Consider the following 14,813-nt stretch of genomic DNA (forward strand, 5'->3'; position numbering starts at 1 on the left):
ACAGGGTTAAATACCTTCCTTACCGTACCCTCCTATTGCCAGTCATATTGAATTACCATTCTGGGCTCCAAAAAATACCCAAATATCCCAGGTTTTTGTTTGTTTGTTTTGTTCTTTTTAATGACAAATCAGTCAGACACAGGACTCTTCCTGCCTCTGTGTAATGCCAGCCTGGAGGTACATGGCTGTTTTTAGAGGGAACTCAGTGAAACCACCAGATATTCAGAAATACAAAATTTAGGGAATGGTCGATCACTTCACTGATAACTACCTTTTTAGTGAATGATGCCAGATAAGTAAGAACAGCCCATTGTAGAGGTCTAACGAGAATTCTGGGGCAGCACACTTTCTCCACGCTCATGATATCTTGCTTCCTTTGCTTTCCTCAGACGGATAAGTACGTGAACCTTTTGTCAGAGCACTTTTGGCTGGGCTCATAATATATCTGTCATGCTGACAGTATGTGAGTTCTTTGTCTGCTCAGGATAACTTTGTTTAAGATGATAGCAAGATTGTATGGGCATTGCTTCCTCTGTTGATGGGGTCCACATGAACATAAAGTCAGCATGGAAGTGCTGAAAACCATGTCTTCCTGACTAAAGAAGACTTTAGAGCAGTGGTTTTCAGCCTGCAGGTCGAGAACCTCTGGGGGTTGTCTATCAAATATCCTGCATATCAGATATTTACATTACATCTCGTAACAGAAACAAAATTACAGTTCTGATATAGCAACAGAATAATTTTATGGTTGGGGTCACCCCAACGCGAGCTGTATTAAAGGTTCACAGCATTAGGAGGGTTGAGACCACTGCTTTAGAGTCACATTTAGCAGAACGAAACAAACTAAGACAACTGTTTAGAGTTGCATTGTGGGTACATTACTTAACCACTCTGAGCTTTTGTTTCCTTAACCATAGAATGGAGATAATGTTGGTCCTGGCTTCTGGGGTAGTACTGAGGATTATGTGAGATGAAGCATGCTTAGTGTTCAGCACAGAGTGGTTGGAAGCCTCTAATAAATTTTAGCTTTTATCAGAGTGATAAGCTTACCTCGCTAAGTGGTCAATGTTTAGGTAATTGTTTTAAGGAAATTTTCTCAATATTCTTTCATGTAGTTCTTGATTAAAAAAACCCTCATAAATTGTTCTTGCAAAAAACTTTTAATGCTAGGATTAACCCTACTCAGCAGGATTAGACGATCAGTGTAGCAGCATTTTCTTGCTTTTCATTCCTTTTTGGGTTTAGCATAATTTTTGCTGTAAGACTTCAATGCTGCTGGTTTGTGGTAATATCTACCACTTTCTTAACATCACAATTGTCTATCATTTTAAATACATTCTTTAAAAGACTCTAGTACCTGGAATAATACTATAAAACTCAAAAACAGAATCTCTGGCTTCATTCTTTTCTTACAACCATCATGGGAGCATCTGAAACTCTGTAAGGAGTTGTGGGAAGAATTAGAAAGGAAAAAGAATAGCAAGTTTCCAGCTGGAACCCAGATCTTGTTCCGCTTGTTCCCTGAGCCCGTAGCCATTCCTCTTCTTTCTCCTCCTCCTCCTCTTCTTTAGTTTCTTGAGACAGGGTCTCTGTGTAACTGCTGTGGCTTTCCTGGAACTCTATAGACCAGGCTGGCCTTGAACTCATAGGAATCCTCCTGCCTCTGCCTTCAAAGGGCAGGATTAAAGGTGTGAACCACCACCACCCAGTTAACTAGCTATAGGTCCTCTTATTGATAATTTGTAGCTTGACAACTGTAACTCTTGGAAGCTTTCAAGGCTACTTTATAGTTATACCGATATGTGATAAAACTGCAAGAGTGTCCAAAAAGAAACCCAATGATAATTTCCAAAGCAGAGTTCTGGAGGAATCCACCTGTGTAGTAGAAGAGTAGATTCATCTAAATAGAGTGGCCACACGTACATTCAATGATCTGTTCTGATTGATCCAGCAAACATTTATTCAGCATCTACAAGCAGTGTGAAATGGAGATTAAATCTATCTCTATTTTAAGGGTGTAGAATATGAGCAACATATTGAGTGAGATATTTTTATGTAAGAGAGATGAAGGCTGTAGCTCTCTCGGAACATATAGCCCCTAATTCTGTGCAGTTTCAAATACTGTGCATTTAGCTAACAGAATCCTCAAGCTCACCATCTTTCCCCCTCTGTATACAAGTTGGCAAACCAAATCTTGAGTGTGTGTCCTGTGTAGGAAACATCCCATTTTCCCTAAATCATAAGGGACCCACAGAGGATCCCGGAGAGAGGGGGAGGGGATGCTGAGTGGCTAGATGATACTCTGGTTTGGGCTGCAAGACGAATGATTCATGAAAGAAGCAGGTCTTTGAGACTCCTATCATCTTAAAGTACATCATAGGGTAGAGGAGCAGACAAGACTACCATGCTGAGGTCCCAGTTTGAGACAAAGTAGATATTCACAATTGCAGTACTATTGACTGGAAGATTGGGAGCATCATTGGGTGGGGGGTGTTTCATGCCTTTTGTTCCTTCATTCAATGTGTTACTGAGCACTCACTGAGTACTAGACATAGGGATGCAGCTGCGGATGACAGAGGTGTGAATTCTGTCCTCATCCTTACATGGTGCTGAAGAGACATTATGCAAATAACAGCACAGAGTACTTTGTGGGTGCTATGTGTTATTAGACTATGTTATGAATAGTGTGATATAGGCTATTGCTGGCGGATGAGGTATATGTTTGGAAGTGGTATGTGTGTTGGTTTGTTGTTTGGTTGGTTGGAGAAGGCATTACTGAAGGGGTCCTATTTACTTTGAACTTGAAAGATTGAGTATGAGTTACCTAGACAGATTGGAGAGAAATATACCAACCAGGTAACAATAAGTAGAGAAAGTTCTGGAATTCATTTTCACCCCCTTCATGGCTATGCCCACTTTTACTTCCTATTCTGTTTCAAAGAAAATGTACAATCGAGTTACTTTTTATTATGTATTTTTCCTCCAGCAAAGCTGTGCTTGGAATTTTGATACATTAGTTGATTGATTAAATTGATTTACTTCATCACTATCTATATCTGTATCTGTATATGTTCTTAATTTTCAAGAATATGTAGACTTGCAGTGTCTGGAATTATCTTAGTAAAATACTGACCCATTTTAATAAAGTTTTCAAATATTATTGGAATTTTTCTCCTCTACTTGAATGACTAGTGTTACTGATAAGATAATATGTTATATGTCAGCCAAATGATGTTATAAATATTACTTTTTGTTGTTGTTGTTCTGAAGAATCTCTGATTCCAGAGAAAGTTACAGGGCCAGTATAGTGTAGTGCTTTGGTTACATGATAACAACTCTGAAATGTCTCGATTTTGGTCTGGGATCCATTGTTTGCTGAGTCTCTTTATCCTTACTGGGATCAACTTTCTCTCTGCAAGTGGAGATGGTTACAACTTCCTGTTGACTATCAAATGACAGCAGGAATGTAAAGTAATTGGTACCTAGATGTTGGTGTTCCTCTAGTGGTCAACCGGTCTATAAACACATATGTTGGTTATATTGGTAAATATTATTTTCAGACATGTAGCAGGGTAGTTTGTGTATCAATAGGGTTAAGATTCCTTATTTCACCTCTGTCATTTCTACTTCTTAGGATTACGTGAATGCCATTGAGTCTCAAGAGCAAATGTGAATTGACAAATAAAATAATTGACTTTTTAAAAGAGGTCCTGTGAGTTCAAAGTGATAGACATTTCCCAAAATAAGACATCATAAACGGACATCAAACATAGGAAAAATGCTCAACATCATTAATTATCAGGAAAACACAAACCAAAGCAACAGAAAGTTACCACCTCAGTACAGTCAGAACATATATTGCTGAAAAGAAGAATGGCAAATGTTAGTAAGGGTGATTTGGCCATCCTACTAAGGGAAATTAAATCAGTAGTAGAAGAGATAATTACATTTCAAAGTACACTGCACCACTATTCACAACGGACAAGATGTGGGAACAACCTACATGTCTCTTAATAAATGGTTGAAGAGGATGTGGTAACACAGACCCAGTGGTGAAAAAGAGCAAAATGCCGTTGTATGGGCAGAAATGGAGATTATTACATTAAGAGAAGTAAGTTGGGGGCTGGGGACATGGCTCAGTGGTTAAGAATACTTGCTGCTCTGGAAGAGGACCTGAGTTCAATTTCCAGACCCCACATTGAGTTGCTGACTTTCCAGCTCCAAAGAATCTGACATTCTCTTCTCAATTCTTTGGGCATTTGCACACACACACACACACACACACACACACACACACACACACACACACACAATTTAAAATATAATAAAACATTGTTTGCCCTGAGTTAGAGTAGAACCAAGTATTGCAGTACACATCTATAATACCAGCATTCAAGAGGTTGTGTGTCAAGATCATTACAAGTTTGAGGCCAGTCTGTGCCACACATGGAGACACTGTTTAAAAATAATAGGAAGTAGAACAGTGGTTACAAAAAGATGGGAAGAAGAGAGAGGGGAAGAAAGACTGGGGAAGAAAAGAGGAAGGTTGATTAATGGGTACTAAGCCACAGTTAGATAAAAGCAAGAAATTTTGGTGTGCTACTACAAAATGGAATGACTGTATATAATATAATGAAAATTAAAGCTAGAAAAAAGAGTTTAAATACTTTGATCATGAAAAAATAATAAATGTGGCTGGGAGGTGGCTATATTTGTAAAATATTTTCTATGTAAGCATGAGTTCATATGTTCAGCTCCCATGTAAAATCCAGTATTGCCATACTGGTGTCCACACACCAGTGCTGTGTGGTGGGGAAGGAGTGAATATAGGTGGATTCCAGGTTCCGTGAGCGACTCTGTCTCAACAAATAAGGTGGAGATTGGCATTAGAAGACACCTGACAGCTACCTCCAACCTATATGCATAAACACAGCCATCTACACACACACACACACACACACAGATATAAGAAATACTTGAAAGATACTGTTTAACCTGTTTTAAACATTTAAAAATGTATACCTATATCAAAACATCATATGGTGCTCCATTCATATGTTTAATATTTAAGTTTTAAGTGCCAGATAACACTTAATTAATAAAAATAACTATATCATAGAGGGATGCATTTGAAATTAACAAGTGGTAACATTTATCTCTTGAAAATGATAAACAAAGCTACATAAAGAGTAACGGCTCTGAATATTAAGTATTTTCCACTGTAATAAGAATATAAGTAAACCTTCATTTACTTATATTCATATTTATTCATATTTCTATTTATAAATCTTCTGTATGCAATATAGCTCATACTTCCATAGTCAGAATAAAATGCAATACAAATCACTCTTAGAAATATACACAAAATCACAAATCAGGGAACTTCTGAAAAGGCTAATGAGTATAAGATATATACAACCACAAACTAGGGTGCTTATATAAAAGCCAGACTATCAGTAAAGCTATTGAGTACAGATGCTGGCCAGGGAGATCAAGGAAGGCTCCAGAAGAGGAATATGAAGTTGGCACAAACCCTATCTACGGAAGGCCAGAAACGGGGGAGAGGTATGGGGTACTATAGAGGCCCTGTTTGCCTATGTTGAGCATCTTCTCATGGTCTGCTTTTAGAATGGTTCTTTGAGGGACACAAGGAACATGAGGCAGCAAGGGGATTTTGGTGGCTCTCCTCTCTCCCTGAGAAAATATGGCATTTTTACAACTTGCTTTTTGCTTTGGAAACTTCTGCAGATACACAGATGCTTGAGTGCTTGCCAAGTGGGTGCTTGGAAGCATTTTGTAAAGTTTGTAGAAGTGAGTTGTACATATATTCCATAAGATTACCTTAAGACTATCACAAACATCGATTCTGTAACATTTATGTAGAATTTAAACACTCATGTAGAAATCTTCCAAGTCCCCAAACAACTCCCTGTGAGAACTTCTCTTCTGTGAGGTCTTCTCTCTGCCTTAGATTGCTTTGTTTGGCGGCTCTTGTCATTGCTAGACCCTAAGTACCCACTTTCACAGTGCTGTTACTCATCGACAAATAAAGCTTCCGAGCACATTATCCTGTGATTGACACTCTTCAGTGACCAAAAAAAGAAAGAAAAAAAAAGAAAAAAATTGTCGCTAAAAGAAGTAAAAGTCTAGTCATCAAAAACAATGTAATTTCCTGTGTGAAAGTCACGAAGCCTTGTGGTGGGAGTCCTTTGATCAAGTGCCCTGTAAAGTGGCCTTGGATGACAGATACTCAAAGACCTTTGCAGGTGTGTCTTCAGTTCATCTCACACTCTGCACTGCTCAAGGAGGAGGGGCTGAAGTCCTGACCCTCATTAGGACAATGACACTCACGCTGCTGTTCCTGGCTCTCAGCTTCTCCTCAGTTCAAGCAACAGGTAAACAATTTTGATTTTATTTCTTTTCTGTTTTTTATTCATGTTCTTGTGATCAGCCTGGTTTATTTTAAAACTGTGGTGACCTGTGAAATTTGAGCACATTTAAAGTGTTTTGCTTTAATATGACAAACTACTATTGAGAAACTAATTCTCATAATACAGTATATCAAAAAAAAGTTTATCAAAAAGACCTTTCCAAAAGTTTTTTTGGAAAGAGATAGCATTTTATTTAACAACATGTTGATACTGTTCCAAGCACTTTTATGTTATATTCAGGACTTTATTTTTTAAATCCAGAAAACTTCAATAAGTAGGTAAGTTCTGAAGGCTTTGGATTAGTTTGCCTCAGTTTGCATCTCAGAGTCAAGTCTTCCTAGGTGAGTTTGGGAGAGTATTTAAACTACCCAAATCTCTATAAAATGGGACCCTTAGTAACTATCACCTCAACTTCATTGTGAGATAAAATGAAATGATCATTGTGAAAAACTTATGTTACTCAGTCCTTGGCCAGTAAGCATGGGATTCATTTAAGTACTACCTGAATTTAGCAAGAGCCAAGAAGATTCCAGTAGTAAACACAGATGCTAATACAAATACCAGTAAGTTTCCTTTTACTGTTGGCTGAAACATGTTTATTTAGGTTAAAATCCTTCACACTTCCAATAGCAATGGCAAGAAGTCTGTACCTATCAGTTAGAAAGCTCACTCTCAACTACTTTCAGTTCTCAAAACTCAGAGTTGTTTCTTGTTCCAAACTCCCTTCCAGATGAAGAAATCACCCACTGAAGAGAATGTTCAATAATTTCCCCAGAGGATGCAGGTCCCGGCTATGGACTGCAGATTTCAAACCACCTTAGCCTGACTCGAGAACCTGTGCTCTTGACCATAATGCTCTTCCAGCTAGCATGATAAGATTTGTATTTTTACAGACTTAGACAAAGTCAGTATTATATTATCTCTAGAAATTATAATCCCTAACAGAAGGAGATAGATACATTAGCACTGGAACACAAATCACACTCAGTTTGACACTAAAATGCAAGGCGTCTATAGATGTACTTAGATAATCTCTCTGGGAAAGGTAAATTATAAAGTTAATGTCTCCGGTTTCCTTCTCATACATTTTGATGGTACAGACTGCATTCTTGGTAGATGTTATTCTTAAATACCATGAATGCTCACTCCAAAGAATATCATTTCCAAATTTTGCAGAAATCCAGTAGTAACTCATAGATGTCCACCTACTTTTGTTGTTTGACGCATCAGTGACCATGACTATAAAAAGTGCTGCTGGGAAAAAATGAGCTCATGTCTGGCCATCCACACCTAGAGCTAAGGAGTCCTCGAAACTTATTGTGAAAAAGTTTCTGAGCTTTGTGTTTAAGGGACCTTAAGTTTCTTTCAAAGGAATAGTTAAGACATTATAGTTAAGCTAATTTATTAGATAGTAAAGCCTTACCTGGATTAGATGCTATTCAACATTGGTAGTTGTACACAAAATGCTTTTCTGATGCCTTCTGTGGATAACAATCGGTTACAAGCTTATTTATTTTCTTTAGAAACTCTTTTGGTTGGACTCAAAGCTTTGTATGTTTTTCCTTTAGAACCTTTATTAAGAGGGATAGCTAACAGAGAAGTTGGAACATTTACACATGCAGACCTTTATTTACCTTAATATATATTTACTTCTTAGACACCAATTCATTTTCCTACTAACTCTTAGGATTTGATGCCAAGAGGCCATTAATGAAGTAAGACGGAGAGGAGGTAGAGGGAGCAGTTTTGAAATGCCTCTTCCAGTGAGGGAGCTTTAGAGAAGGAAGATGAAAGAAAAGGAATATAATTACAACATGCAAAATAATGACCCATGCAAAACGGTGCAAAGCCTTTTGTGAGCTTTTCATTTCTCCCTTCACGTTTACCCCCTCCCACAAAGAAATTATACATAAGGAAATGCTCTGGTCAAATGTTTTTATCCCAGACTAGGGAAGTGACACAATTGGCAGAGTGCTGTCTAACAAGCATGGAATCTTGGTTTAATTCCAGCACAGCATAAACCAGGTATGGTAGCACATTCCTGTAATCTAGTGGAGGCAGGAGGATCAGAGTGATTCAGGTTGGCTACAGAACAAATATGAAGCTAATCTGAGCTACATAAAACTCTGTTTTTTTTTTAAAGCTGTTGTCCTTGATCTTCCTAGAAGTGTAAGAAACTGCTATAATATCTGCATTAAAATGTATGTGTGTGCATGCAGGCGGGTCTTTATTTTCAATAATTTAATAAGTTTGATTCATTGGTTCACAGCATGGATTAACATACTTACTTGATGATGGTTAAATCTAGCCCGATTCTCATGTTTTGGGTGATGCTGCCAAAAAGATCTTTAAAGCTCAATTAAAGAAGTAGGATAAGGTAAGAGTTAGGAAGTTGCACCTTAGTTATATCCTCTGCTAAAGTTACATGCTTTTATGAATATTGGATCACGGTGCTAGTGAGATCCGAAGACAGGATTTTGTTACATTTTAGGTTGTGACTCTAGCTTATAGCTGCAGGCTCCTGAGAGCAAAATCATCTGTGTAGAAGTGTATTGGTCATATAAACATTTTCTAGTCAATATTTCTTATTTTTTTCCAGCAAACTGACTGCATAGTATGGAGACTAAAATCGGGAAATATGTTCACTTCTCCATGAGAGCATTTCTGTTCCCTTCTTTCCAAATCTTAACTGATGAGCTATGTCAGGTTGGCCTGTTGAACCAGAATGATCCCTCCAGTTACGATGCTTTCTCCTCAGCACTTCTTTTCCTCAGAGAGACACATAAAATGATTGGCAAAGTAACAGAATTAAAAGCTTTATCTTGCTCAGTCTTTGGCAAACCATTTCCTCTGTGGTAGATGCACAGAAAGAAGCCCTTGACTTCTCACGGTTAAGCGTTGCTCTGAGGCTGGACTTGGGAAAGTGAGACAAAAACAATGAACGGCCAAAAAATGCAATGTAAGCATCAGACACTTGCAGTCACACAGCTTTGACTGCACTGTAGCCAGCTTTTCTGGACATTAAAAATTAACAGAGTGTTTTGTCACTTGAAGTAAATTTGATAGCTATTTCCAAAATGTGGAATTTGCTAAGAATTTGCTTCATGACCATGCTCTTGATTAATACACTATTTCTTTAGCTGTCTTCCCCCTTTTAAAGGCAACCCATCTAGCAAAGACTTTAATAGCAAAGACTGTTAAAATTAGTATTGATTTATCAATTCCCAGAAGTAAGGTGAGTCATCACCACAGACGATCAGAAGAAATGAATCTGTGATTCTAACTGTGAAAAGCTTGTGTATGCAAAGTTTGGCTATGGGGGAAGGGACCTCACTGCCTCCCTGACTTAGATATGGGCTCTCCTTTTCAATGCCTTCCTTTCTTCCTATTTTCCCCAGTGAAGAAATTTTCTGTGACTATGTGTGCCATGTGTGGGTATCTTCCTTCAAGTGTTTCTTGCACAAAGTGTGCTGACTTTTACATTACAAAGTGAAAAAAATTATGCCACCAACATCCCAGAAGAAAATTTCATTTGCGATTTATCATCTAAAGAAGTAGTTCTTTTTATTAAGTGGCTGGGATGGTGGTAGGACACAGGGTTTACTTGTCCAGAGATCAGAAGGCTGGCGGCTTTGGTAAAGCATTATTATCTCACAAGTCATCTCAGATAAATTATAGTTTGCCTTTTTCTTTATGAAATTTGTTCACAGATGTGGGAACTTTTCTGTTGAGAGCTTACTCAAACTTGGGGACAAATGACCCCTGCTTCTGTGAGTCACTGAGGGGGCTCTGACTTCCTAAATCACATTTCTTTGGACTCTTTTGGTCAGTGATGTGGTAATTGCACCGCCTGCCACCACTCACCCTCCCAATCAACCAATTAACCAACCAAAACAGAGGGCCAAAAGAACACAAGCTCAATATACCCAGAACTTTTAGCAGAAGACTTGGTGAGTGGCAATCAGTTCCTGAAACTGGGATGAGGAGAGAAGGACATTTAGGCCTCAGGGGAAAAGAGTTCACAAAGTAGGTTTTCATGTTTTTGCTTGTGACTCTCAGTTTGATGACCCTGAGTTCTAGGTATTCTGGATGGGATCAAGAAGTTCCCAGTTGCTCGGCAGAGACTTGGCAACAGGGTTTTTTTTGGCCTGAGTGATTTAGTACTAATGTCATAGGTTGTCTTTGTGTCATTATGCAAACTGTATTTGTGTTCTTCATGCGTAGGAAACACCCCACAGTGGTGAAGATTTTTTATTTTGATTAACTTTGAGCTCCTTTATCTCTATATCCATCATGACTACCGTCATCTCTTTGTCACCATCTTTGTTATCTTGGGGATGTTGGTTGACAAGGTAACCAGGTTAATGGTGTCATTCAGAATTACTTACAGCTCACATTAGTCTCTTATTTAATTGTGAGATCCTTTCCGCAACTTCTGAATCACTTTGTTGGCTCCTAATCCAACATACAGTGTATAATCACAGCATCTACGTCTCATCATCCACTGTCATTTAGACATCTGAATTAGCTGACGTGGCTCTCATTCTGACAACACATGGGTCCTTTTATTGAAACTTGGATGGTTGTTTGGATTTTTATCTTTGGTTTTCATGTTTTATTGTATGTGTATGTTTGTGTATTTACAGGTGTATGTGCAGATGTGTGCACGTGTGTGAAAATCAGCGAGCAGCCTCAGATTCCATTTCGCAGGTGCTGACTGCCAGTTTTTGTTTTTGTTTTTTTTTTTTGACACAGAAGTCTCTTACTTCCCCCAAATTTACCAAATAGGCCTCCCTGACAGACCAGTAAGCACTAGGGATATGCCTGTCTCTATCTCCTTGGCACTGGGACTTCGAGTGTATGTACCATCACTTAGTTGTTTTTTTTTAAATATTTATTTATTTATTTACTATGTATACAGCTAGCCAGAAGAGGGTACCAGATCTCATTACAGATGGTTGTGAGCCACCATGTGGTTGCTGGGAATCGAACTCAGGACCTTTGGAAGAGCAGGCAATGCTCTTAACCACTGAGCCATCTCTCCAGCCCCCATCACTTAGTTTTTTAAATGTGAGTTTTGAACTTGGGTCCCCGTGCTTGCAAGACAAAACTTTACCAACTGAGATCTTTTCTCAGCCTCAATAATTTAATTTTGGAATCAGCAATCAAGTAAAAAGCTGTGATTTTTTTTTTTTTTTTTTGGTTTTACAAGACAGGGTTTCTCTGTGGCTTTGGAGCCTGTCCTGGAACTAGCTCTTGTAGACCAGGCTGGACTCGAACTCACAGAGATCCGCCTGCCTCTGCCTCCCGAGTGCTGGGATTAAAGGCGTGAGCCACCACCGCCCGGCAAGGCTGTGATTTTTTGTTGCTTAGGGAGAAAGAGTCAGATCATACCTTAGATATATTTGCAACATGTTTGGGATCTGACAACTGTCTTTAATATTGAGTACTACTAATACACAATTTTAGATCAGCAGGGATCTATCTAAAACATAGATTCTATCTTTAGATAGTGTGGGTATGAAAGGCCATATAGGAGGAGAATGTTTTCTTCCACTGTGACACTTCTGGGACCCCAAAACAGGGTGCTGGTAAGTTTCTCTTCTATACAGTGCATGCTTCTTCATGTACTTTGGCAAGACAGATTCTCATTTGTATGCTCCTTTAGTAAGTATTTATTGAATTTCTTCTATGTGTATGGTTCCTGTGACAGACTATAAAAACACTTTAAGATGTGATAAAGTAAAAACGAGAATGATACAGTTCTTAATTTTTTTCTTGTAGTTAATTATGAGTAGTATTCTACCCACACTAATTCATTATTGTGGAAAATAATTATAAACCACAGATGGTTAGAGGTGGGAGAAAACAGATGTTTCTCAATTCGCAGAGACAAACCTGTGTAGATGGTCCCTAGAAGATGTTAGAGGTGGGAGAAAACAGATGTTTCTCAATTTGCAGAGACAAAACCGTGTAGATCGTCCCTAGAAGATGTTAGAGAAAGATTACAGTGTCAAATTTCTTGGCATTTTTGGATGCCTTTAGGGAATCTTGTCTTAATTTATCCAAGCTAATTTCTTTTGTGCCCTAATAAAAGACCCTCACCTCTAACATCCTTCCCTGTGTCACACACCTGTCCCCTCCCCTTTATGCCCACACTGAGCTGTCTTCCTTGTGAGTCCTCCTCTGCTGCCCTGCTGCTCTGGAAGATTTACCTCCTTGAGGAAACTTCTGCCTTTACAGTGGATCTGTTAAGAGATAGTCCAATGGTAAAGTAGCTTACTTTAGCAAATATTTATTAGACCTCTTGTATTTTAATCCCTCCTGGATTCTGAGGAAAGAGAAGAGAAGGACAAGAAGCACAAAGGCATAGCATACAAGACCTGCTTGTATCTCTAGTTCTCTCTCTTACCATGGGCTCAGAAATTTGGTATAATAGGACCAACACCTAGAAACAGATATATGATGACAGTTGGCATTCCTCTACCTCACCTCACCTCACCTCACCGTGCTATTTGATGCTTTAATGGTGTTGCATGTACTATCCTCATAGTCTGGAATACCCCTTCTATTTATCACTTGAAGTTTTTCTTTGAGAGTCCTAATATCAAAACAAGTGACTTATTTTCTAGTTAGAATTCCTAAAATTGATACTGTGGATTGATAACTTTTTTTTTTTGCATACTGGACTGTAAGCTCCTTGGGAATAGGCTCTTGTCTCATTCACTCATGTAAGCTTGGTGTTTAGTACAATACTGGAAGCATGTAGGTACTAATAATCAAATGTTTGGTGAAAAGGGAAATGAACATGGAAAATGGAGAAGTATGCAGCACTCTGTCAAGATTAAGGTAGGAACTGTAGTTCCAATCCCAGTATTCAGGATTGGAGGCAGGAGGATTACCATGAGCTTTGGGCTAGTGTGGCTTTCACAGTAAATTTCATGTCAGCCTGGCTACAGTATGACACCTTGCTTTAACCTCACCCCAACAACAAATTAATGTAGGATGATAAGTCTTTATGAAGAGTTGGGAATTGATGCTGTTGATAGGTAGGATTTTAATGGATGATTTTACTGATGAAACTTGCTAGTTAATATTTAGTTTGCACTTATGTTGTAGACACTGTTCCACTTGGGTTTCCGTTATTTAAGTCATTCAATCTCCCCCCAAATCCTATGAAGTAATTAATCATAATTATACCAATTTTCAGATGGGAAAACTGAAATGTCAAACAAGTACAACTAACTTGCTGTCACACGGCTAGGGAATATGTAAAAGTCTAGGGTGTCATTTCAAGGTTTGTGGTCTCACCAAGTTCATGTTGCCTGAGAAAGAAGGAATATTAGTAAGGAAACCAAGTCAGGAATAGGTTCCATGTTCTTGGAAGTCAGCCTTGGAGGTCCAGGGAGGTAGGGTACAACCAGGTCAAACAAAGTGCTGTTTAAAATACTGATAAAAATGTTGAAACTTGATTTTCAAGGTATCTTGAAGTAGCTGAAGTGAATAAGAAGAAAGCACTTAGAAATGTTTATCTGTGGAATGGAATAGAAGGCACAGGAATGACAGGCTAATTAACAGAAGCAGGAGAAGTGAGTTGCATAAAGTCAGGGTCCTCTGGTTAACAGGCAGCTGGAGTGAGTACTGGCTTCAGAGCGAGGAGGGGAGGGACCTAAGGGAACATCATTGAAGTCAAAGGGACGGGGGCTCCAGACTGGAGGAGGGAGGCCAGCCAGACTTCTGAGTTTAGGCAGCGCTTTCAGGAAAGAAGATAAAGCTTCAGAAGATTTAGAGAAAGCTGAGTGGGACAAAATAGATAGTACAAGGAAGAGGGAATTAGCAGATAAGGCAAGACCGTCAGGAGCTTAGATCACCTGAAATATGTACCGTGGTATTTTGTACATAGCAGTGATGTGGTAACTGGTGTGATTCAGTGACTTGATTGTGTTGGCTATGTGAAGGGAGCTGAGAGCTGGACATAAGTGTATGTGTGTGGGTCTGTGGAGCTAGGGGGAGAAAATACTGTTAGAAGAGAAAGGAGAAAGGAGGAGAGGAAAAGGGAGGTGGGGCAGTTTTCTCAAGGAGACAAGGAAACTAAAGAGAGCACAAATCTCAAAGTATACAGTGTGAGTGGGCTTGACTTCAGCTCATGGGTGACAACAGGATCACAAAGTTCAAATAAACATCGTGGGTAGACTTCCAGTTTCCGTTAGAGACGTTAATCTTAGCATCGCTATTTTTTGTTTGTTTGTTTGCTTGTTTTACTTTATATCTCACCCCCAACTCAAAATGTAAAGTAAGGATTCTCAAGGTAAGGAGGTGTGATTAGAAGTTTTAGTTTGTCGCAACATGATATACATTGTCTAGGCACTGATTTCCTCATTT

At 38.8% G+C, this 14,813-nt stretch overlaps 1 protein-coding gene across 2 annotated transcripts in view; it reads left to right on the top strand.

Annotated features, from left to right (window-relative positions):
- The first annotated feature begins 6,249 nt into the window (after positions 1–6,249).
- The window catches only part of Cd28 (CD28 molecule), a 32,494-nt gene continuing 23,930 nt past the window's right edge, over positions 6,250–14,813 (top strand). The window contains exon 1 of one of the 2 annotated variants that reach the window (XM_075951812.1): positions 6,250–6,395. In XM_075951812.1, the coding sequence (XP_075807927.1) occupies positions 6,341–6,395 (55 nt within the window). In that variant the 5' untranslated portion in view covers positions 6,250–6,340. The remainder of the gene's footprint in view (positions 6,396–14,813) is intronic. The other variant, XM_075951813.1, reaches the window with a different exon arrangement.

Source organism: Microtus pennsylvanicus, chromosome 17, assembly GCF_037038515.1.
Source record: "Microtus pennsylvanicus isolate mMicPen1 chromosome 17, mMicPen1.hap1, whole genome shotgun sequence".
Lineage (NCBI taxonomy): Eukaryota > Metazoa > Chordata > Mammalia > Rodentia > Cricetidae > Microtus > Microtus pennsylvanicus.